Source organism: Mobula hypostoma, chromosome 17 (assembly GCF_963921235.1).
Source record: "Mobula hypostoma chromosome 17, sMobHyp1.1, whole genome shotgun sequence".
NCBI lineage: Eukaryota > Metazoa > Chordata > Chondrichthyes > Myliobatiformes > Myliobatidae > Mobula > Mobula hypostoma.
The window spans coordinates 4347892-4373183 of record NC_086113.1 but is presented as its reverse complement, the minus strand read 5'-3'; the positions used below and the strand labels follow the sequence as shown (position 1 = coordinate 4373183).

The following is a 25292-nucleotide window of genomic DNA, read 5'->3' as shown; positions in this document are numbered from 1 at the left end:
AGTGGATGTGGTATATTTGGATTTTCAAAAGGCTTTTGACAAGGTCCCACATAGGAGATTAGTGTGCAAACTTAAAGCACACGGTATTGGGGGTAAGGTATTGGTGTGGGTGGAGAATTGGTTAGCAGACAGGAAGCAAAGAGTGGGAATAAACGGGACCTTTTCAGAATGGCAGGCGGTGACTAGTGGGGTACCGCAAGGCTCAGTGCTGGGACCCCAGTTGTTTACAATATATATTAATGACTTGGATGAGGGAATTAAATGCAGCATCTCCAAGTTTGCGGATGACACGAAGCTGGGTGGCAGTGTTAGCAGTGAGGAGGATGCTAAGAGGATGCAGGGTGACTTGGATAGGTTGGGTGAGTGGGCAAACTCATGGCAGATGCAATTTAATGTGGATAAATGTGAAGTTATCCACTTTGGTGGCAAAAATAGGAAAACAGATTATTATCTGAATGGTGGCCGATTAGGAAAAGGGGAGGTGCAACGAGACCTGGGTGTCATTATACACCAGTCATTGAAAGTGGGCATGCAGGTACAGCAGGCGGTGAAAAAGGCGAACGGTATGCTGGCATTTATAGCAAGAGGATTCGAGTACAGGAGCAGGGAGGTACTACTGCAGTTGTACAAGGCCTTGGTGAGACCACACCTGGAGTATTGTGTGCAGTTTTGGTCCCCTAATCTGAGGAAAGACATCTTTGCCATAGAGGGAGTACAAAGAAGGTTCACCAGATTGATTCCTGGGATGGCAGGTCTTTCATATGAAGAAAGACTGGATGAACTGGGCTTGTACTCGTTGGAATTTAGAAGATTGAGGGGGGATCTGATTGAAACGTATAAAATCCTAAAGGGATTGGACAGGCTAGATGCGGGAAGATTGTTCCCGATGTTGGGGAGGTCTAGAACGAGGGGTCACAGTTTGAGGATAGAGGGGAAGCCTTTTAGGACCGAGGTTAGGAAAAACTTCTTCACACAGAGAGTGGTGAATCTGTGGAATTCTCTGCCACAGCAAACTGTTGAGGCCAGTTCATTAGCTATGTTTAAAAGGAAGTTAGATATGGCCCTTGTGGCTACAGGGGTCAGGGGGTATGGAGGGAAGGCTGGGTTCTGAGTTGGATGATCAGCCATGATCATAATAAATGGCGGTGCATGCTCGGAGGGCCGAATGGCCTACTCCTGCACCTATTTTCTATGTTTCGATGTTTCTATGTTATTCCTCGTCGGGATCTTGTGTGTGTTTGGCTCAAGATTTCCAGCATCCTCAGAATCTCTTCGTTGACGATTCATTTGTCTCATCCCTTGTGGTAGCTTGAAGTGACTTGAAGCGATAATCACGATGCCTATGGTCTGTCTAGAGCTGGGAACCACGTGAGGAGAGAACAGTGACTGGCAGTGTTTGAGTGAAATCCAGTTGGCATGGGCTGAATTGGCAAATCCATGCCCAAGGATTTTTGATGCCCCAAATCACAGGTCTCCGTTCTTTCCGGACCCTCAAAACTGTGACTGAATACCATCAGACACAGGAGAAGAATTAGGCCATTCGGCCCATCGGGTCTGCTCCACCATTCCATCATGGCTGACTTATTTTCCCTCTCAACTTTATTCTCCTGCCTTGTACACGTAACCTTTGATGCCACGACTAATCAAGAACCTCTCAACCTCCACACCAAGTTAAGGATATTAGTGCACTTGGTGAATGGGGACAGATGAGTTTATATCTGATATTACTTATAATTATTTCCTTATTGGCTACAATCATGCTGAGTGTGGAATAGCCTAAAGGAGCCAGTGACTTACCCTTACCCCTAACTCATGTTTGATTGTTAGAAGGAATATGACCATAGACCATTAGACCAGAAGACACAGGAGCAGAATGAGGCCATTCAGCCCATCGAATCAGCTCCACCATTCCATCATGGCTGACTTATTTTCGCTTTCAACCTCACTCTCCTGCCTTCTCCCCATAACCGTTGATGCCCTTACTAATCAAAAGCCTATCAATCTCTACTTTAAAGTGGAAAGCGGCCAGAGCGTAAGTGGGCCAGTGAAGGAGTGGAGCTTTGAGGTTTTGACTCGAGAGGCTTTGACGAAAAGAAGCGGAGGACGAGCTTGCTCCCAGTTAGTTTTTACAATGTCTCCTGAGATTGTGATGTGCCTCTCATGTGAGATGTGGCAGTCTTGGGAACTCCCCTCTCCCGCAGAGTCACATCTGCCAGAAGTGCATACGGCTGGGTGATCTGGAAGACCATGTAAGGAATCTGGAGCAGCAGCTGGATGACCTTCGACTCATAAGGGAGAATGAGGCAGTCATAGATGAGAGCTACAGGGAGGTAGTCATGCCTAGGCTGTCGGAAGCAGGTCGTTGGGTGACAGTCAGAGGGGGGAAAGCGAAGGTGAGCAGACAGTTAGTGCAGAGCACCCCTGTGGCCATTCCCCTGAATAATAAGTTTACCATCCTGAATACTGTTGGCGGGGACGACCGACCAGGTGTGAGCCATGGTGGCAGGGCCTCCGGCACTGAGTCTGACCCTGTGGTGCAGAAGGGTGGGACGGAGAAGAGGAGAGCTGTCGTCATTGGAAACTCTATAGTCGGGGAGCAGACAGGAGATTTTGTGGACGTGAGAAGAACACCCGCATGGTTTGTTGCCTCCTGGGTGCCAGGGTCCGGGATGTCTCTGACTGGGTGCACGACATCCTGGTACGAGAGGGAAAGCAACCAGAAGTTGTGATACATGTTGGGACCAACAGCATAGGCAGGAAGAGGGATGAGGGCCTGAAGTGTGAGTTTCGGGAATTAGGCAGAAGGCTGAAGAACAGGACCTCAAGGGTGACGTTCTCAGGATTGCTGTCAGTGCTACGTGACAGAGATGGTAAGAATTGGAGGAGATGGCAGTTGAATGCGTGGCTGAGGAGTTGGTGCAGGGAGCAGGGTTTTAGATTTTTAGATCATTGGGATCTCTTCTGGGGAAGGTGGGACCTGTACAGATTGGATGGGTTGCACCTAAACTCGAGGGGGAGCAATATCCTTGCGGGTAGGTTTGCTAGCATGGTTCGGGAGGGTTTAAACTAATTTGCGAGGGGGATGGGACCCAGAGCGATAGAGCAGTGAAAGAAGTGCATGGAGTAAAGCCAGATCTAACATACAGAGAGGCTTTGAGGAAAGAGAAGCAGAATAAACGGTGTAAAGACAGTAAGGTAGAAGGGCTGAAATGTGTGTACCTCAATGCAAGAAGCATCAGGAACAAAGGTGATGAACTGAGAGCTTGGATACATACATGGAATTATGATGTAGTGGCCATTACAGAGACTTGGCTGGCACCAGGGCAGGAATGGATTCTCAATATTCCTGGATTTCAGTGCTTTAAAAGGGATAGAGAGGGCGGAAAAAGGGGAGGAGGGGTGGCATTACTGGTCAGGGATACTATTACAGCTACAGAAAGGGTGGGTAATGTAGCAGGATCCTCTTTTGAGTCAGTATGGGTGGAAGTCAGGAACAGGAGGGGAGCAGTTACTCTACTGGGGGTATTCTATAGGCCCCCTGGTAGCAGCAGAGATACAGAGGAACAGATTGGGAGGCAGATTTTGGAAAGGTGCAAAAATAACAGGGTTGTTATCATGGGTGACTTTAACTTCCCTAATATTGATTGGCACCTGATTAGTTCCCAGGGTTTAGATGGGGCAGAGATTGTTAAGTGTGTCCAAGATGGATTCCTGTCACAGTATGTGGACAGGCCGACCAGGGGGAATGCCATACTAGATCTAGTACTAGGTAATGAACCGGGTCAGGTCACAGATCTCTCAGTGGGTGAGCATCTGGGGGACAGTGACCATCGCTCCCTGGCCTTTAGCATTATCATGGAAAAGGATAGAATCAAAGAGGACAGGAAAATTTTTAATTGGGGAAAGGCAAATTATGAGGCTATAAGGCTAGAACTTGCGGGTGTGAATTGAGATGATGTTTTTGCAGGGAAATGTACTATGGACATGTGGTCGATGTTTAGAGATCTCTTGCGGGATGTAAGGGATAAATTTGTCCCGGTGAGGAAGATAAAGAATGGTAGGGTGAAGGAACCATGGGTGACAAGTGAGGTGGAAGAAGGCAGCATACATGAGGTTTAGGAAGCAAGGATCAGATGGATCTATTGAGGAATATAGGGAAGCAAGAAAGTTACTTAAGAAGGGGCTGAGAAGAGCAAGAAGGGGGCATGAGAAGGCCTTGGCGAGTAGGATAAAGAAAAACCCCAAGGCATTCTTCAATTATGTGAAGAAAAAAGGATGACAGGAGTGAAGGTAGGACCGATTAGAGATAAAGGTGGGAAGATATGCCTGGAGGCTGTGGAAGTGAGCACGGTTCTCAATGAATACTTCTCTTCTGTATTCACCAATGAGAGGGAACTTGATGATGGTGAGGACAATATGAGTGAGGTTGATGTTCTGGAGCATGTTGATATTAAGGGAGAGGAGGTGTTGGAGTTGTTAAAATACATTAGGACAGATAAATCCCCAGGGCCTGACGGAATATTCCCCAGGCTGCTCCACGGGGCGAGAGAAGAGATTGCTGAGCCTCTGGCTAGGATCTTTATGTCCTCGTTGTCCACGCGAATGGTACCGAAGGATTGGAGGGAGGCGAATGTTGTTCCCTTGTTCAAAAAAGGTAGTAGGGATAGTCCGGGTAATTATAGACCAGTGAGCCTTACGTCTGTGGTGGGAAAGCTGTTGGAAAAGATTCTTAGAGATAGGATCTATAGGCATTTAGAGAATCATGGTCTGATCAGGGACAGTCAGCATGGCTTTGTGAAGGGCAGATCGTGTCTAACAAGCCTGATAGAGTTCTTTGAGGAGGTGACCAGGCATATAGATGAGGGTAGTGCAGTGGATGTGATCTATATGGATTTTAGTAAGGCATTTGACAAGGTTCCACACGGTAGGCTTATTCAGAAAGTTAGAAGGCATGGGATCCAGGGAAGTTTGGCCAGGTGGATTCAGAATTGGCTTGCCTGCAGAAGGCAGAGGGTGGTGGTGGAGGGAGTACATTCGGATTGGAGGATTGTGACTAGTGGTGTCCCACAAGGATCTGTTCTGGGACCTCTACTTTTCGTGATTTTTATTAACGACCTGGATGTGGGGGTAGGAGGGTGGGTTGGCAAGTTTGAAGACGACACAAAGGTTGGTGGTATTGTAGATAGTGTAGAGGATTGTCAAAGATTGCAGAGAGACATTGATAGGATGCAGAAGTGGGCTGAGAAGTGGCAGATGGAGTTCGACCTGGAGAAATGTGAGGTGGTACACTTTGGAAGGACAAACTCCAAGGCAGAGTACAAAGTAAATGGCAGGATACTTGGTAGTGTGGAGGAGCAGAGGGATCTCGGGGTACATGTCCACAGATCCCTGAAAGTTGCCTCACAGGTGGATAGGGTAGTTAAGAAGGCTTATGGGGTGTTAGCTTTCGTAAGTCGAGGGATAGAGTTTAAGAGTCACGATGTAATGATGCAGCTCTATAAAACTCTGGTTAGGCCACACTTGGAGTACTGTGTCCAGTTCTGGTCACCTCACTATAGGAAGGATGTGGAAGCATTGGAAAGGGTACGGAGGAGATTTACCAGGATGCTGCCTGGTTTAGAAAGTATGCATTATGATCAGAGATTAAGGGAGCTAGGGCTTTACTCTTTGGAGAGAAGGAGGATGAGAGGAGACATGATAGAGGTATACAAGATAATAAGAGGAATAGATAGAGTGGATAGCCAGCGCCTCTTCCCCAGGGCACCACTGCTCAATACAAGAGGACCTGGCTTTAAGGTAAGGGGTGGGAAGTTCAAGGGGGATATTAGAGGAAGGTTTTTAACTCAGAGAGTGGTTGGTGCGTGGAATGCACTGCCTGAGTCAGTGGTGGAGACAGATACACTAGTGAAGTTTAAGAGACTACTAGACAGATATATGGAGGAATCTAAGGTGGGGGCTTATATGGGAGGCAGGGTCTGAGGGTCGGCATAACATTGTGGGCCAAAGGGCCTGTACTGTGCTGTACTATTCTATGTTCTATGTTCTAAATATACCCAATGACTTGGCCTCCAAGGCCATCTGTTGCAATGAATTCCACAGATTCACTACCCTCTGGCTAAAGAAATTCCTCCTCATCTCTGTTCTAACTGGACATATTTCTATTCTGAGTCTGTGCCCTCTGGCCCAAGACTTTCCCACTATAGGAAACACCCTCTCCACACCCATTCTCTCTGGGCCTTCCATACCAATACAGCATTTTCCTGCTATGTCATTAATGAGTAGGTTCAGATGACTTGCATTGGATGAAGAACAAACACTCATTATATTTTAAGTGTTAAACACTCAGTGGCCACTTTATTAGGTACACCGGTGCAAGTATCTAATCAGCCAATCATGTGGCAGTAACTCAGTGCATGAAAACATACAGACATGGTCAAGTGGTTCAGTTGTTGTTCAGATCCAACATCAGAATGGGGAAGAAATGCGATCTAAGTGACTTTGACTGTGGAATAATTGTTGATGCCAGACAAGGTGGTTTGAGTATCTCAGAAACTGCTAATCTCCAAGGATTTTCTCCTGGGGAAGTCTCTAGAGTTTACAGAGAATGGTGTGAAAAATAAAAGGATCCAGTAAAGATCCGTTGGGCATTATTTTTTGGCTGTTTCAAATTCACCCTCACCTAACGTCCTGGTTCCAAGAACGGGAAGTCAGATGCTCTCTCTCGTCAATACGTCTCCAAGGAGGGCCTTCCCAATCTTGATACCATCCTCCCACCATCCTGTGTTGTGAGTGCCCTCACCTGGGAGATCGAATCCATAGTCAAAGAGGCCCAAAGGATGCAACCTGACCCAGGCGATGGACCCCCCAGTCACCTCTTTGTGCCTGACTCCGCTCAGTCTCAGGTTCTCCAGTGGGGATATACTTCCCGTTTCGCCTGCCATCCCAGAATCGATCGAACTCTGTTCCTTCCTGTGGGTGAAAACACCTTGTTAATGAGAGAGGTCAGAGGAGAATGGCCAGACTGGTTCAAGCTGACAGGAAAGTGACAGTAACTCAAATAACCACACGTTACAACAGTGGTGTGCAGAAGGGCATCTCTGAATGCACAACATGCTTAGCCTTGATGTGGATGGGTACAGCAGCAGAAGACCATGAACATACAAACAGTGGTCACTTTTTAGGTGCAGGAGGTACCGAATACCTAATTAGTTCTTACTAATAAAGGAGTACAGTATATATTCCTGCTATGTCATTAATTATCAGATTCAGTTCACTTGAGTTGGGTGAAGAACAAACACTCATTATATTTTAAATGAAATACATTGCTCAATAAAACAAGTGGCTCTAGTATTTCCACAAGTCTTCAAAAGTACATTTAACTACCAGTCTGATAGTCAGAACTATCGAGCTGGAGATCAGGATTCAAATCTCAACATGCAGTTTGGAAATCTAAATTTTGACCTGTAGGTACAGTATGTGAGACAAGCTTCTCACTTGGTACATGTGTCAATAATAAACCAAAAGCAAAGTGGAAACTAGAAGTGAAATTGTCTTGCATACCATCCATGCAGATCAATTCATTACAACGGTGTATTGAGGTGGTACAAGGGAAAACAATAACAGACTGCAGAATAAAGTGTTACATTTACAGAGAAAGTGCAGTGCACATAGACAATAAGTTGTAAGTTTTTGAGTTGGCGTTTAAAAGTGTAAACTGAGTCTGCATCCCTTATAGTTTTAGTATAGAATTTCACACTTTAGGACCGTAGTTCAAAAAAGCTAACCTGCCAATTACCTTTTGAGGGAGATTGCTTAAATCTAAGAGACTGGCAGAAGAAGACCTGAGAGCTTGAGCAGGGTTATAAAACAAAAGCGATTTTGTGATGTACTCCAGTCCCAGATGATTGAGAGCTTTGAAAATAAGTAAGAGATCTATAAAAACCAATTCCAAAAGATATAGGAAGCCAGTGCAGAGTGGTTAGGATGGGAGTGGTATGGTTCCTCATCCTGCTTTTGAGATTAAAGTCTAGCAGTGGTGTTCTGAATGAGTTGAAGTTTGTCAATATATGTCTTCGGAAGGCCAGTAAAAAGTGCATCATAGTAATCTGGTCAATTCAATATAAAGGTATTTTTCACTATCATTGCGTGACAGAAACACTAACTAAAAGTTACTAACATGGTTAGAGCATTGGCTGATGGGTAGGAGGCAGTGAGTGGGAATAGAACAATCCGTTTCTGGTTGGCCGCCAGTGCCTAGTGGTGTTCTGCAGGGGTTGGGACCACTTCTTTTTATGCTGTATATAAATGATATAGATGATGGAAGAGATAGCTTTGTTGCCAAGTTTGCAGATGATACAAGATTGGTGGAGGAGTAGGTAGTGTTGAGGAAACAGGTAGAATGCAGAAAGACTTAGACAGATTAAGAGAATGGGCAAGAAAGTGGCAAATGAAATACAATGTTGGAAAATGCATGGTCATGCACTTTGGTAGTAGAAATAAATGTGCGGAATATTTTCTAAGCGGGGAAAAAAAATCAAAAAATCTGAAATGCAAAGGGACTTGGGAGTCCTTGTGCAGAACACCCTAAAGGTTAACTTACAGGTTGAAATGGTGGTTGAGGAAGGCAAATGCCACGTTAGCATTCATTTCAAGAGGTCTAGAATATCACATCAAGGATTTGGTGCTGAGGCTTTATAAGGCACTGGTGAGGCCTCACCTTAAGTATTGTGAACAGTTTTGGGCTCCTCACCTTAGAAGAGATGTGCTGGCATTGGAGAGGATCCAGAGGAGGTTCACAAGAATGATTCTGGGAATGAAACAGTTATCATATGAGGAACATTTGATGGCTCTGGGTCTGTACTTGTTGGAATTCAGAAGGATGAGGGGGGATTTCATTGAAACCTTTCGAATGTTTAAAGGCCTAGACAGAGTAGATGTGGAAAGGATGTTTCCCATGGTGGGAGAGTTTAGAACAAGAGGACACAGTCTCAGCATAGAGGAGCGCCCTTTCAAAACAGTGGAAAAATTTCTTTAGCCAGAGTGGTGAATTTGTGGAATTTGTTGCCACATGCAGCTGTGGAGGCCAGGTCATTGGGTGTATTTAAGGCAGAGATTGATAGTTCCTTGATTGGAAATGGTATGAAAGGTTACGGCAAGAAGGCCGAGAACTGGGGTTGAGGAGGAGAGAAAGAAAGGATCAGCCATGATTGAATGGCAGAGCAGACTCAACGTGCCAGACAGCCTAATTCTGCTCCTATGTCTAATGGTCTTATGGAAACAGGTGTACCATTGCATGTATGGGAAGAAGACCTGGGATTTTATCTTGCACTTCTACACATTGTACATTGAAAGAGGATGTTTCTGAATGTGGAGGAGTCTAGGACTGAGGGCATAGCCTCAGAATAGAAGAACATCTCTTTAGAGCAGAGATGAGGAGGAATTTCCTTAGCCAAATGGTGATGAATCTCTGGAATTCATTTCCACAGACGGCTGTGGAGGCCAAGTCATTGGGTATATTTAAAGTGGAGTGTTGACAGGTTCTTGATTCGTCAGGGTGTCAATGCCTATGGGAAGAAGGCAGGAGAACGCGGTTGAGAGGGATAATAAATCAGCCATGTTGGAATGGTGCTGCAGATTCAATAGGCTGAATGGCCTAATTCTGCTCCTATTTCTGCAACGAGACCTGGGTGTCATTATACACCAGTCATTGAAAGTGGGCATGCAGGTACAGCAGGCGGTGAAAAAGATGAATGGTATGCTGGCATTTATAGCGAGAGGATTCGAGTACAGGAGCAGGGAGGTACTACTGCAGTTGTACAAGGCCTTGGTGAGACCACACCTGGAGTATTGTGTGCAGTTTTGGTCCCCTAATCTGAGGAAAGACATTCTTGCCATAGAGGGAGTACAAAGAAGGTTCACCAGATTGATTCCTGGGATGGCAGGACTTTCATATGAAGAAAGACTGGATGAACTGGGCTTGTACTTGTTGGAATTTAGAAGATTGAGGGGGGATCTGATTGAAACGTATAAAATCCTAAAGGGATTGGACAGGCTAGATGCAGGAAGATTGTTCCCGACGTTGGGGAAGTCCAGAACGAGGGGCCACAGTTTGAGGATAAGGGGGAAGCCTTTTAGGACCGAGATTAGGAAAAACTTCTTCATACAGAGAGTGGTGAATCTGTGGAATTCTCTGCCACAGGAAACAGTTGAGGCCAGTTCATTGGCTATATTTAAGAGGGAGTTAGATATGGCCCTTGTGGCTACGGGGATCAGGGGGTATGGAGGGAAGGCTGGTGCAGGGTTCTGAGTTGGATGATCAGCCATGATCATAATAAATATCGGAGGGCCGAATGGCCTACTCCTGCACCTATTTTCTATGTTTCTATGTATGTTTCTATGTCTGATGGTCTTATAGTCTAAGCCATTGGTGAGGCTGCACTTGGAGTCATCCTGTTATATGAAAGGTATGGTTAAACTGGAAAGAGCGCAGGAGTAATTTGTGAGGATGTTGCCAGCACTGGAGGACCTGAGTGATAGAGAGACATCAGCCAGGATAGCCTTTTTCGCTTTGGAATGTAGGAAAATGAGGGATCACCTTACAGAGGTGTTGAAAATGATGAGAGAGATAAACATGGTAGATGGTTACGGTCTTTTTCCCAGGGCAGAAGAGTCTAAAACTTGCAGCTTTCATTTTGAGTGAGAGAGTAAAGTTTTAAAAAGGATCTGAGGCACAACTTTTTCACACAGAGGGTGGTGAGTGTATGGAACGAGCTGCCAGAGGAAGTGGTTGAGGCAGGTACAATAATATCATTTAAGAAACATTTGGTTAGGAAGGTAGACGAGTGGGGCTTTCAGAGATGTGGGCCAACTGCAGGAAATTGGGCCTAGCTGGGTGGGTGCCATGGTCAGCATAGACTGGTTGTGCCAAAGGGCCTCTCTGTGTCTATGCTCCATTCTTCTGTCTCGATGACGTTACAGAACTCAAACTCTAAACTGTAGAGGGCAGCAAATCAGAGATTTTTATACAGTATTTAAAAAAAAAACTGGCCCATGATGTTAGAGGAAGTTGAAACCACAGATGTTTATGAAGAAAACCTCAGTCTGTAGGTCAGGCAGCAGAGGAGACAATCAGGGAAGAAATGATGAGAAGGAAGAGGAAATTTGAAGAAGCAGTTTGAAGTTCTACTAAAGTCTACAGAAAGTGCCGGACACAGCCCATTCCATCACAGGAAACACCCTCCTGTCCACTGAGCACAACTACACAGAGCACTGTCACAGGAAAGCAGCAGCTGTCACAAGGACCCCCACCTCCACCCAAGCCATTGTCTCCTCTCGCTGCCGCCATCAGGAAGGAGGTACAGGAGCCCCAGGTCCCACACCACCAGGTTCAGGAACAGTTATTACGCCTCAACCATCAGGCTTCTGAACAGCATGGAGAACTTCACTCACCTCCACTCTGAACTGATTCCACAACCTCTGGGCTCACTCTCAAGGAGACCACAACTCATGTTCTCAATATTATTTATTGACCTTTTTAAACATTGGTTGTTTGTTACTCTTTGTTTATGTATACTTTCTTTTTCATAAGTTCTATTGTATTTCTTTATTTCCCTGTAAATGCCTGCAAAAAAACGAATCTCAGGATTGTGTATGATGATGTACTTTGATCATAAATTTACCCTGACTTGAACTAAAGAACAGGAGGTTCAAAGGATGTGCCAGCGAGGGGAGAAGCCCATAGAAAGAAAACCAGCAGCAATGGCTTAGAAGGGTGTAAAAAGAAGGCATCGTACACCAATGACATGTTATTGATAGAAAAGTGGGAGTGCCTGGGATGAGGCACGATTTGCATATGTTGGCGCCTACCTGAGTCTATGGATAGGACATTGAGAAAGTTGTTGATTAGCTGCACTTGACAACGTACAAGTCCGATACCCAAAATCCAACCATATGTCACTAATGTACAAAATAAATGTGCATATTCTGAGATTCAACCAACTCGGAGTTTATTCCTCAGACCGCTGGAAACTGAGGGGTGATCTTACAGAGGTGTATAAAATCACGAGGGGCATAGATCGGGTGAATTGTTGAGGCCTTCTTTGGAACATTGTGTGCAGTTTTCGGCACCTACCTAAAGGAAGATTGAAAGAGTGCAGAGAAAATTTACAAGGCTGTTGCCAAGACTTGAGGAATGGAGTGATAGGAAAAGGTAATTAGGTGAGGACTTTATTGTCTGGAGTGTAGGAGAAAGAGGGGAGAATTGATAGAGGTATACAAAATTATGAGGGGAATAGCTAGGGTAAAAGCAGGCTTTTTCCACTGAGGTTCTGGTGAGACAAAAGTAGAGGTCATAAGTTAAGGGTGAAAGGTGAAATGTTTGATGGAAATATTTGGAGGGGGACTTCTTCACTCAGAGGATGGCAAGAGTATGGAATGAGCTGCCAGCACAAGTGGTGAAGTTGGGCTTGATTTCAACATTTAAGAAAAAGTTGGATTGATATATGGGTGGTATAGTCTGCGTGCAGATCGATGGGACTAGGCAGGTTAAAAGTTTGGCATGGACTCGATGGGCCAAAGGACTCTGATGACTCTATCTAGAAAGGCACTATGGGGTTTCACACAATAAAATCAATGGTTTGTTTAATCCAAAAAAATCAGTTGAAACTTCAACATTTTGTAAATTCCTAGGGGTTTAACACATGAAAAATGCTGGCAATAGCATTGGCCATTCAACTGGAGTTGTGAGGTAGGGTTGTAATGCTGCTGGGGATTCAGGGGGTTTGTGGTGACCGGGGTGGGGGTGAGGTTGATGAACTGTGGTAATCCCTTCTCTGCAGTTTCAGGAGTCAAATGGTTGAAGGGAAGTAGCTATTGTTGGTGTGGGATGCCAGGCTTCTGTACCTTCTGCTTGATGGCAACAGGGAGAAGATGGCATGGCCCGGATAGTGGGGATCTGTGATGATGGATGTTGTCAGCTTGAGGCTGAACCTCCTGTAGATACCAGCGATGTTGGGGAGGGATGTGCCCGTGATGTACTGGGCAGAGTTCACTGCTCTCTGCAGCCTCGTACGTTCCTGCGCGTTCGAATTACGGCACGAGACTGTGATGCAAACAGTCAGGATACTTTCAACAGTGCATCTGTAGAAGTCAGCTGGAGTGTTGAGTGACAAACTGAACTTCCTTAACCTCCTAGGAAAGCAGAGAGCTGCTGCACTTTCCCCATGATTGTGTCTGCGGGCTGAGCCCAGGACAATGGGAGCTAATCAATGTTCAAAATAGGTTCGGTAAAACTTCAAATCCGTCTTTCAGAAAGAAAGCACACTGCACACTTCACTCCGTAGGTATAGTCCAAGATGTTGGCAGTTTCTTGCATTTGTGATGTAATAGCATATTCACTCATTGGCCACTTTATTAGAGACTACCTCCTGTACCGAATGAAGTGGCCACGGGGTGTATGTTCATGGCCCTCTGCTGCTGTAGCACTCCACTTCAAGTTTTGACTTGCTGTGCCTTCCGACATGCTGCACTGCATGCCACTGCTGTAACGTATGGTTATTTCAGTTCCTGTCACCTTCTGGTCAGCTTGTATCAGTCTGGCCATTCCCCTCTGACCTCTCTCACTAGCACGGCATTTTCACCCTCAGACTGATGCTCACTGAACGTACTTTTGTTTTCCACACCATTCTCTGTAAACTCTAGTAACTGTTGTGCTTGAAAAGCCCAGGAGATCTGCAGTTTCTGGGACAGGCAAACAAACCTGTCTGGCACCAACCATCATTCCACAATCAAAGTCTCTCTCATTCTGATGTTTGATCTAAACAACAACTGAGCCTCTTGACCAGGTCTGCATGTTTTTATGTATTGAGTTGCTGAAACATGATTGGCTGATTCGATATTTGCATTAACGAGCAGGTGTACAGGTGTACCGAATAAAGTGGCCACTGAGTGTAAATTAGAAAGGTCCAAGGGAAAATAATCATACCGTCCGACAGAAACAAAGCAAGGAACCACCAGAGGCAACAGCACAGAGAGAATCGCCAAAGGCAACAGTGTGGTGAGAATCGAGATGGGGACGGGACGGACAGAATCGAGACAGGGACAGGACGGAAAGAATCGAGATGGAGACGTGACAAAGAGAATCGAGATGGGGACAGGACGGAGAGAATCGAGACAGGGACGGGACGGAGAGAATCAAGATGGAGACGGGACGGAGAGAATCGAGACAGGGACGGGACGGAGAGAATCGAGATGGAGACATGACGAAGAGAATCGAGATGGGGACGGGACAGAGAGAATCGAGACAAGGACGGGATGGAGAGAATCGAGATGGAGACATGACGAAGAGAATCGAGATAGGGACGGGACGGAGAGAATCGAGACAGGGACGGGACGGAGAGAATCGAGATGGAGACGTGACGGAGAGAATCGAGACAGGGACGGGACGGAGAGAATTGAGATGGAGACGTGACGAAGAGAATCGAGATGGGGACGGGACGGAGAGAATCAAGACAGGGACGGGACGGAGAGAATCGAGATGGAGACATGACGAAGAGAATCGAGATGGGGACGGGACGGAGAGAATCGAGACAGGGACGGGACGGAGAGAATCGAGATGGAGACGTGACGGAGAGAATTGAGACAGGGATGGGACGGAGAGAATTGAGACGGGGACGGGACGGAGAGAAATGAGACGGGGACGGGACGGAGAGAATCGAGATGGAGACGGGACGGAGAGAATCGAGATGTGGACGGGACGGAGAGAATCGGGATGGGGACGGGACGGAGAGAATCGAGATGGGGATGGGACGGAGAGAATCGAGATGGAGACGTGACGGAGAGAATCGAGATGGGGACGGGACGGAGAGAATCGAGACGGAGATGGGACAGACAGAATCGAGACGGAGACGGGACGGAGAGAATCAAGATGGAGACAGGACAGAGAGAATCGAGATAGAGACGGGACGGAGAGAATGGAGATGGAGACGGGACGGTGAGAGTCAAGATGGGGATGGGACGGAGAGAATGGAGATGGAGACGGGACGGTGAGAGTCAAGATGGGGATGGGACGGAGAGGATGGAGATGGAGACGGGACGGTAAGAGTCGAGATGGGGACGGGACGGAGAGAATGGAGATGGAAACGGGACAGTGAGAATTGAGATGGGGACTGGACGGAGAGAGATGGGGATGGGACGGAGAGGATTGAGATGGAGACGGGACGGAGACAATTGAGATGGAGAAAGGGTTGGGTTGGTTGTGATGGAGGGCAAGGTAGAGTGGAAGGGAACATGGAGAATGAATTATTTTATCTACTGATTTAGAGATACAGTCCATTGTATACATTTACATTTTCTGTGGTGTGTTCGTCATGGTGTGACATATAACAAAAAAAACAATATTCAACAATTGTAAAGAATAAAGATTTATTTATTTAATTTTGTTCTTTTATTTGTTTCGAGATACAGCTCGGGAACTGTCCCTTCCATCCTAATGAGCCCTCGCTGCCCAAATACATCCATGTGACCAACTGAGCTACTAACTGAGATTGGTACATCTTTGGAATGTGGGAGGAAACCAGAGCACCCGGAGGAAACCCATGTGTTTGAAACCCAGGGGGAGAACGTACAAACTCCTTATGGACAGCAGCAGGAATTGAACCCTGTTTCTGGCACTGTAACAGTGTAATGCAAACTGCTACACTACCGTGCCATTCAAACTCTATTATATGGTTCTCACTGCATTCCAGAACATATGGATCTTGGACAGGGTGTGATGTATATTCGCCAAAATATTCCTGTAGCTGAAAGGATTCAGTTACGGCAGCAGATTGCTTTCCCTCAAGTATAGAGGATTAAGGGATGATCTAATTTACTTAAGATGATTAAGGTATTTGAGAGGAAATGCTTTTCACTGTGGGATGTATTAAATAGAGCAGAGTGTTAAATCAAAGTTGGCCTTGGACTATTTCTGACCTCTCTCCCTTTTCTTTTGTGTGTTTCTTTGAATGTGTTTCCTCTCTGCTGTAGTTATTGATGCAAACATTCCAATGAATTATTACACCAGGCGGCATTTCACAACATAAAATGCATTTTAAGGCTGAAATAGTTAACATTTTAATAGTCATTGTTTAAGTTTATTACAGTGCCTATAAAAAGTATGCACCCCTTTGGAAGTTTTTACATTTAAATGTTTTACAACATTGAATCACAGTGGATTTAATTTTGCTTTTTTGACACAATCAACAGAAAAAGACTCCTTCATGTCAGTGTAAAAACAGATCTCGACAAAGTGATCTAAATTAATTCCAAATATAAAACACAAAATAATTGATTGCATAAGTATTCACCCCCTTCAAGTCAGTATTTAGTAGATGCAACTTTGGCAGCAATTACAGTCTTGAGTCTGTGTGGATAGATCTGTATTAGCCTTGCACATCAGGACACTGCAATTTTTCCCCGTTCTCCTTACAGAATAGCACCGGAATTGAACTCTGAACTCCGGAATGCCCCAAATTGTAACAGTTTCGCGTCGGTCGCTGTGCTACCGTGGCACCCAATTTGGATAGGTACATGGATGAGGGTTATGAAGGCCTATGGTCCAGGCGCAGGCCGATGGGACTCGGCAAAATAACAGTTCAGCATGGACAAAGTGGGCCGAAGGGCATGCTTCTGTGCTGTAGTGTTCAACGACTCTATCTCTTTCATTTGTACGTGGTGCAGTTTTACTAACACTGATCAAAATCTCTTTCTCACCAAAGTTGGTATTTTTAATCACATAAATATAGCTTCAATGACCCAGGTTTACCCCTGACCTTCAGAGCTGTGTATCTGTGTATGTGTGTGTGTCTGTAAGTGTATGTATGAGTGTGTGTTAATGTCGCTGAGTGTGGGAGTGTGAGTATGTGTGAGTGACTGTCAGTGAGTGTGTGTGTAAGTGTAGGTATGTGTGTGAGTGTGTCTCTGTGTGTACATTACTGTGTGTGTGAGTGTGCATGTGTGTCTATGTGTGTGTGTGCCTGTGTTTGTCTGTGAGTTCATGTGTGTGTGTGTGTGTGTGTGTGTGTGTGTGTGTGAGAGAGAGAGAGAGTCTGTGCAAGTGTATATCCAAGTGTGTGTGTGAGTGTCTCCATGAATGTGTGTGTGTGTATGTGCCAGTGTGTTTGAGAGAGTGAGTGCATGAGTGTGTGTCAGTGTAAGTATGACAGTGTGAGTGTGTGTTTGAATGTTGTATGTGTGATTGTGTGTGTGTGAGTGTGAGTGTGAGTGAGTGATTGTGTGTGTGTGAGAGAGTGTGTGAGTGTGAGTGAGTGTGTGTGTGTGTGAGAGAGTGTGTGAGTGTGAGTGAGTGTGTGTGTGTGAGAGAGTGTGTGAGTGTGAGTGAGTGAGTGTGTGTGTGTGAGAGAGTGTGTGAGTGTGAGTGAGTGTGCGTGTGTGTGTGTGTGTGTTTGTGTGTCTGTGTGGAGTAGAGATTTGCACATTCTACGACTCTGCCTGTTTGCAACGTCAGCTTCTCCTACGTCCCAAAAGAGACTGTCTCTTTGTATTATTGGCTACAGTCAATAAACCTTTGCATAGGTGAGTGCTGGGAGAATCACATCAGAATGTAGTAGTGTTAAAGATTAGCTTTATTTGTCACATGTCTATTGAAACACACAGTGAAACGTGCCATTGTGTGTCAATGACCAACACCTTCCGAGGATGTGCTGGGGGCAGCCCACAAGTGTCACCACACTTCTGGCAAAAACATAGCATGTCCACAACTTACTAATAACATAGCATGCACACAACTCATAGTCATAATCATACTTTATTAATCCCGGGGAAACTTACTAATAACATAGCATGCACACAACTTACTAACACTAAGCAGTATGTCTTTGGACTGTGGGAGGAAACCAGAGCACCCAGAGGAAACCCACACAGTCATGGGGAGAACATACAGACTCCTTACAGACTGTGGTGGGAAGTGGAAACAGGACAGAGAGTTGGTTACCAGACACAGACACAAATGTGGGAATGGGGTTGACGGTGTTCCTCCAACGGAAAGCAGTATCTCGATGGGCCAAACATCCCTCAACTATGTCACAAGGAAATACTCAAATAAAATTGTATATAACTGAAAATGTTAAATATTGTACAGAACCAACTTACTGCTCATGTTGGTCCAGTGATAACCTCTGTACAGATGATTAAACTTGTGCTTAAACAGTTCTGAACAATTCATGAACCATATCTGAACAGTCTTTGCATTGTACTTCTGCCGCAGAACAACACATTTCACCATATTCCTGTTGCTGATAATAAACCGGAATCTGACAAATGTTTAATCTGGCTACATTGAAGCCACATTCAGATGAAACTTGTAAAAAGTGATTCATCTGTCCTGGGGGACAGGCGGGATCAGTTTTAGTTCACTCTCTTAATCTGGCATAGAAAGATAGAGATAGAGAGAGGGAGAGAGAGATAGAAATAGAGAGAGAGAGATAGAGATATAGAGGGACGGATTCAAACACACACATATACACTCACACAAAGAGACATGCACGCTTACATGGGCGTGCAGCCACACTCACACAAGACACATACACACACAGGTACACACACACACTCACAAACACACACACACACAGGTACAAACACACACACTAACACAGAAAAAATATTAGAAACCTGATATCGTTCAAATTGCTCTCAAAATTCTAATCTTTTGCACATTGCAGTTGCACTCACATTTATGCTTTGAGAGGTTGGTCATAGTTTTTTGCTCTACCTTACTTTCCATTTTTCTATTTTCTATTTATGATTCATAATTTAAATTTTTAATATTTACTAATTTTTACTATTTTTAATATTTAATATTTGTAATCCAGGGAGCGGGAAGCGCAGAATCAAATATCGCTGTGATGATTGTACATTCCAGTATCAATTGTTTGGCGACAGTAAAGTATAAAGTATAAAGTTAGAATCAACTCCTGTCTCAGAAGGACCTGGACCCACTGCAATTTGCCTATCGCCACAACAGCTCCACAGCAGATGCTCTCCACGCAGCCTTGGATCACCTGGACAATGCAAATACCGTACCTATGTCAGGATGCTGTCTATTGACTGCAGCTCAGCGTTTAACACAATCATCCCTACAGTTCTGATCAAAAAACTACAGAACCTGTGCCTTTGTACCTCCCTCTGCAATGGGTTCCTCGACTTCCTAAACAGATGATCCCAATCTGTGCGGATTAAAAATAACTTCTCCACCTCGCTGACAGGTGCACCTCAGGGACGTGGGCTTCGCCCACTGCTCTGTTCCCTCTACACCTGTCCAAGTGGCTGGGCATTGCTCAGATACCATCTATAAGTTTGCTGATGATACAACCATTGTTGGCAGAATTTCAGATGGTAACAAGAAGGCTTACAGGAGCGAGATATACAGTGCCTATAGAAACTATCCACCCCCCCACCCCTAGAAGTTTTTATGTTTTATTGCTACAACATATGATCACAGTGGATAAAATTTGGCGTTTTTGACACTGATCAACAGAAAAAGATTCTCCTGTGTCAAAATGAAAACAGATCTCCACAAAGTGATCTAAATTAATTACAAACATTAAACACAAAACAATTGATTGTATTAGTATTCACCCTCTTTAACTGATCCACTAAATCATCACGGGTGCAGCCAATTGGTTTTAGAAGTCACATAATTAGTTAAATGGAGATCTGTTTTTGGAGATCTGTGTGCAGACAGGGTGTTTCAATTGATTGTAGTAAAAATACACCTGTATCTGGAAGGTCCAACTGCTGGTGAGTCAGTATCCTGGCAAAACTACACCATGAAGACAAAAGACCACTCCAAACAACTCCACGAAAAGGTTATTGAAAAGCACAAGTCAGGAGATGGATACAGGAAAATTTCCAAGTCACTAAATATTCTTTGGAATACAGTTAAGTCAATCATCAAGAAATGGAAAGAATATGGCACAGCTGTAAATCTGCCTAGAGCAGGCCATCCTCAAAAACTGAGTGACCATGCAAGAAGGGGACTAGTGACAGAGGCCACCAAGAAACCTATGACAATTCTGGAGAAGTTACAAGCTTCTGTGGCTGAGATGGGAGAGACTGTGCAGACAACATCTATTGCCCAGGTGCTTCACCAGTCACAGCTTTATGGGAGAGTGGCAAAGAGAAAGCCATTGTTGAAAAAAAAATCACATGAAATCATGGCTAGAGTTTGTCAGAAGGTATGTGGGAGACTCTGAGGTCAGCTGGAAGAAGGTTCTATAATGTGATGGAACCAAAATTGAACTTTTTGGCCATCAGACCAATCACTACGTTTGGCGAAGGCCAAACACTACACATCATCAAAAAGACACCATCCCTACTGTGAAGCATGGTGGTGGCTGCATCATGCTGTGGGGATGCTTCACTGCAGCAGGCCCTGGAAGGCCTGTGAAGGTAGAGGGTAAGATGAATGCAGCAAAATGAGGGGAAATCCTGGAGGAAAACCTGATGCAGTCTGCAAGAGAACTGCAACCTGGGAGAAGATTTGTTTTCTAGCAAGACAATGACCCCAAGCATAAAGCCAAAGCTACGCAGCCAAAAACAATAAAGTTAATGTCCTGGAGTGGCCAAGTCAGAGACCAGACCTCAATCCAATTGCAAATTTGTGGCTGGACTTGAAAAGGGCTGTTCAGTCACGATCCCCATGCAATCTGACAGAGCTTGAGCAGTTTTGTAAAGAAGAATGGGGAAAAATTGCAGTGGCCAGATGTGCAAAGCTGATAGAGACCTATCCACACAGACTCAAATCTGTAATTGCTGCCAAAGGTGCATCTACTTAATACTGACCTGAAGGGGTGAATACTTATGCAGTCAATTATTTTGTGTTTTGTATTTAGAACATAAGAACATAAGAAATAGGAGCAGGAGTAGGCCATCCGGCCCATCGAGCCTGCCCCACCATTCAATAAGATCATGGCTGATCTGTCCGTAAACTCAGCTCCATCTACCTGCCTTTTCCCCATAACCCTTAATTCCCCAACTATGTAAAAATCTATTTAACTGTATCTTAAATATATTTCCAGATTCACCATTCTCTGGGAAAAACAGTTTCTCCTCATCTCCATCCTAAATCTTCTCCCCTGAATCTTGAGGCAATGTCCCTTAGTTCTAGTCTCACCTACCAATGGAAACAACTTTCCTACTTCTATCTTATCTATCCCTTTCAAAATTTTTGTATGTTTCTATACGATCCCCTCTCATTCTTCTGAATTCCAGAGAGTATAGTCCCAGGCAACTCAATCTCTCCTCATAAATTAACCCCTTCATCTCTGGAACCAACCTGGTGAACCTCCTCTGCACTGCCTCTAAAGCCAGTATATCCTTCCTCAAGTATGGAGACCAGAACTGCACGCAGTACTCCAGGTGCGGCCTCACCAGTACCCTGTATAGTTGCAGCATGACCTCCTTGCTCTTGAATTCAATCCCTCTAGCAATGAAGGCCAACGTTCCATTTGCTTTCTTAATAACCTGTAGTACCTGCAAGCCAACTTTTTGTGATTCATGCACAAGCACTCCCAAGTCCCTCTGCACAACAGCATGCTGCAATCTTTCACCATTTAAATAATCTGCTCTTCTATTATTCCTTCCAAAGTGGATGATCTTGCATTTACCAGTGTTGTATTCCATCTGCTAGACCTTGGCCCACTCACTTAACCTATCTATATCCCTCTGCAGACTCTCCACATCCTCTGTACAAGTTGCTTTTCCACTCAGTTTAGTGGTCATCAGCAAATTTTGCTATGCTACACCCAGTCCCCTCTTCCAAATCATCAGTGTAAATGGTAAACAGCTGTGGGCCCAGCACCGACCCCTGCAGCACCCCACTCACCACTGACTGCCAACCGGAGAAACACCCATTTATACCAACTCTCTGCCTTCTATTGGTTAACCAATCCACTATCCATGCCAATACACTTCCTCCGACTCCATGCATCTATATCTTATTTATAAGTCTCCTGTGTGGCACCTTATCGAATGCCCTCTGGAAATCCAAGCATACGACATCCACCTGTTCTTCTCTATCCACTGCACTCATTATGTCCTCAAAGAACTCCAGTAAGTTTGTCAAACAGGACCTGCCCTTTCTGAATCCACGCTGCGGCTGTCTAATGAACCATTCCTTTCTAAATGTTTCGCTATTTCTTCCTTAATGACAGCTTCAAGCATTTTCCCAACTAGCCTTCAAGCATTTATAATCAATTTAATGTGATTCAATGTTGTAAAACAATAAAACTTGAAAACTTCTGGGGGGTGGGGGGAAATGAATACTTTTTACGGGCTTTGTACCAGCTAGTTGAGTGGTGTCATAGCAATAACCTTGCACTCAATGTCAGTGGATAGTGGGTAGTGGCTCCATACGTCACTACTACAGGGCGTGACGACCCTGCCCTACACGAGTCCCGGGCTCAGCTGGCTCCGGCTGATAGTACCCGGTATGGGCCCCTATCCAGGGTTACGGATCCCACTGCCTTGTGAGTATCTTCAGGAGAAGAGAAGGCTAAGGAGTAAACCCTACACAAATCCGGAGTGGAGCCCCTAAGGCGGTTGGATGACGTATCACGTCACCTCCCGGCAGCTCCTGCAGCCAAGCTGACGCCAAATGTACTGCTTCGCATTCCTTTAGACCACATCCACGAGACCGAGAGGGGGACCTTGATGTCTGGGCAGCCCAGGATCTCCATATTCATTGCCCAGGTCTGTGCCCTGGAGAGGATGGTGCATCCATTGTCTACTTAGATAGACGGAGCCATTATTATTATTATTATTATCAATGTCAGTAAGAACAAAGAACTGATTGTGGACTTCAGAAAGGGTAGGATGAGGGAGCACAAGCCATTCCTCATAGATTGGTTTGGTCAGGGCATCGAAGACGAGAAGGCAAGTGTGTGGGTTTGAGTGGGATCCGGGATCAGCCATGATGGAATGGAGGAGCAGACTTGATGGGCTGAATGGCCTAATTCTGCTCCTACGTCTTATGGTTTTATAGAGGGATCAGAAGTGGAGAGAGTGAGGAATTTCATGTTCCTGGCTGTCAGTATCTCTGAGGACCCAACCTGGACACAACATATTGATGCAGCCCTAAAGAAGGCAAGACAGTGGCTATATTTCATTAAGAGTTTGAGGAGATTTGGTTTGTCGCCAAAAACACTCAAAAACTTCTACAGGTTTACTATGGAGAGCATTCTGACAGGCTGCATCACTGTCTGGTATGGTGGATTGAACTAAGTTGCAGAAAGTTGTAAAATTAGTCAGCTCCATCATGGTTACTAGCCTCCGTAGTATCCAAGGCACCTTCCAGGAGTGGTGCTTCAGGAAGGAGGCATCCATCACTAAGGAACCTAACCACCCAGGACATGCCCTCTTCTCACTGTTACCGTCAGGAAGGAGGCGTCCATCATTAAAGACCCCCACCACCCAGGACGTGCCTTCTTCTCATTGCTACCGTCAGGAAGGAGGTACAGAAGCCTGAAGACACACACTCAGTGATTCAGGAACAGCTTCTTCCCCTCTGCCGTCCAATTCCTAAATGGACATTGAACCCATGAACACTACCTCACTACTTTTTTGTATGTCTGTACTGAGTTAACTTAACTATTTAATAGACATACCGGAATTCAGTTTTTTCCTCTATATTTCTGTACTGCTGCCACCAAGTTAACAAATTTCATAAAAAATGCTGGTAAAGGCAGCATCTATAGGAAGAGGTACAGTCGACGTTTCAGGCCGAGATGAGGGGTCTCGGTCGGAAACGTCAACTGTACCTCTTCCTATAGATGCTGCCTGGCCTGCTGCGTTCGCCAGCATTTTTATGTGTGTTGCCTGAATTTCCAGCATCTGCAGAATTCCCCGTGTTAACAAATTTCATTTACAAAGACCGATTAATTAAGTTTCTAACCAGTACGTCTTTGGACTGTGGGAGGAAACCAGAGCTCCTGGAGAAAATGCACACGGTCACGTATGAACTCCTTACAAACGTTGTTGAAATTGAACTCTGAACTGTGACATGCTAACTGCTACACTACTGTGGTGCCCCAATTTCCAATTTGCTCTGAATATAGTACTGTGAAATTTTGAAGCCACAGTATCTAACTCTGTAACACATAGAAAATAGAAAACTATTTCAGGAATTTATTTTTACATTAAAGGTACTCCAAGCAGAGTGCAGTCTGTAAGTACGTTACAGACATTTTAAAAAGTCAATTGTATGTACATTATCAAAAATCACTGTAAAATGAAACACACACACACTGATCCTTCTCAAACCAAATTGACATTGACTTTTGGATCTCCATTGTTTCTGCCCCGTTAACAAGTACAGCTGATTTAATTAACACCTTTCATCCGTCGAGCTGATCTGCCTGCATATAATCTCTGATTAATATTGACATTGCTGACTACTTCACAGCTTGCAAGCAGCCAGGTTTACACAATATTATAATCAATTAAAGCCACTTTATTCCTGCTGAATCATTGCCCACTGAGTCTCTGCGGATGTTGACGAGCAAGTGGGTCAGCTCAGTTCTGATATATTCCAATGCAGCATTCTAAACTAACCAGAACGATTGGACTGAAGTCGATCATATCAGGGACAATTGTGCCATGATGGAACATAAACTCAACTACATACTTTGCAACCAATTATTTCAGTATATTTTAAATGATATATTAAATGTTTATATGCACTGTTGTTACAGTAAGTAGATTTCTCAATTTTCCCTTACGAAAGAACTTCATTTTCCTAGAACATCGACATTAAAATCTGCAAGTTCAAGTTGATTTTTTTCAACCTATTGATTGGAAGAGTTGTCACAGGAAACCCGCATTGATAATTAAGAACCACCCCACACCACCCAGGACATGCTCTCTTCTCACTGCTGCCATCAGGAAGAAGGTACACCCACCCCAGAAACAGTTATTACCCCTCAACCATCGGGCTGCTGAACCAGAGGAGATAAGTTCACTCTCCCCATCACTGAACTCTTCCCACAACCTATAGATTCACTTTCAAGGACTCTTCATCTCATGTTCTCAATATTTATTGTTTATTTAATTATTACTTCTTTTGTATTTTTGATTTTTGCAGTTTTTCATTGATTCTGTTGTGTTTCTTAGTTCACAGTTCGTGCTTAATTATGATTCAATCACACATGTATACAGCAAAATGAAAGTGTTACTTTACAGCGTCTTTGTATTTACTGTGAATGCCTGCAAGAAAATGAATCCCAGCATTGCATCTGCTG

At 44.7% G+C, this 25292-nt stretch overlaps 1 protein-coding gene across 1 annotated transcript in view; it reads right to left on the bottom strand.

The window, feature by feature from the left end:
* Positions 1–6379: 6379 nt before the first annotated feature.
* LOC134357797 (ubiquitin-conjugating enzyme E2 E1-like) overlaps positions 6380–25292 on the bottom strand; it is a 108478-nt gene continuing 89565 nt past the window's right edge. Inside the window, exon 5 of the mRNA XM_063069452.1 lies at positions 6380–6969. Coding sequence (XP_062925522.1) covers positions 6899–6969 — 71 coding nt within the window. The 3' untranslated portion in view covers positions 6380–6898. The remainder of the gene's footprint in view (positions 6970–25292) is intronic.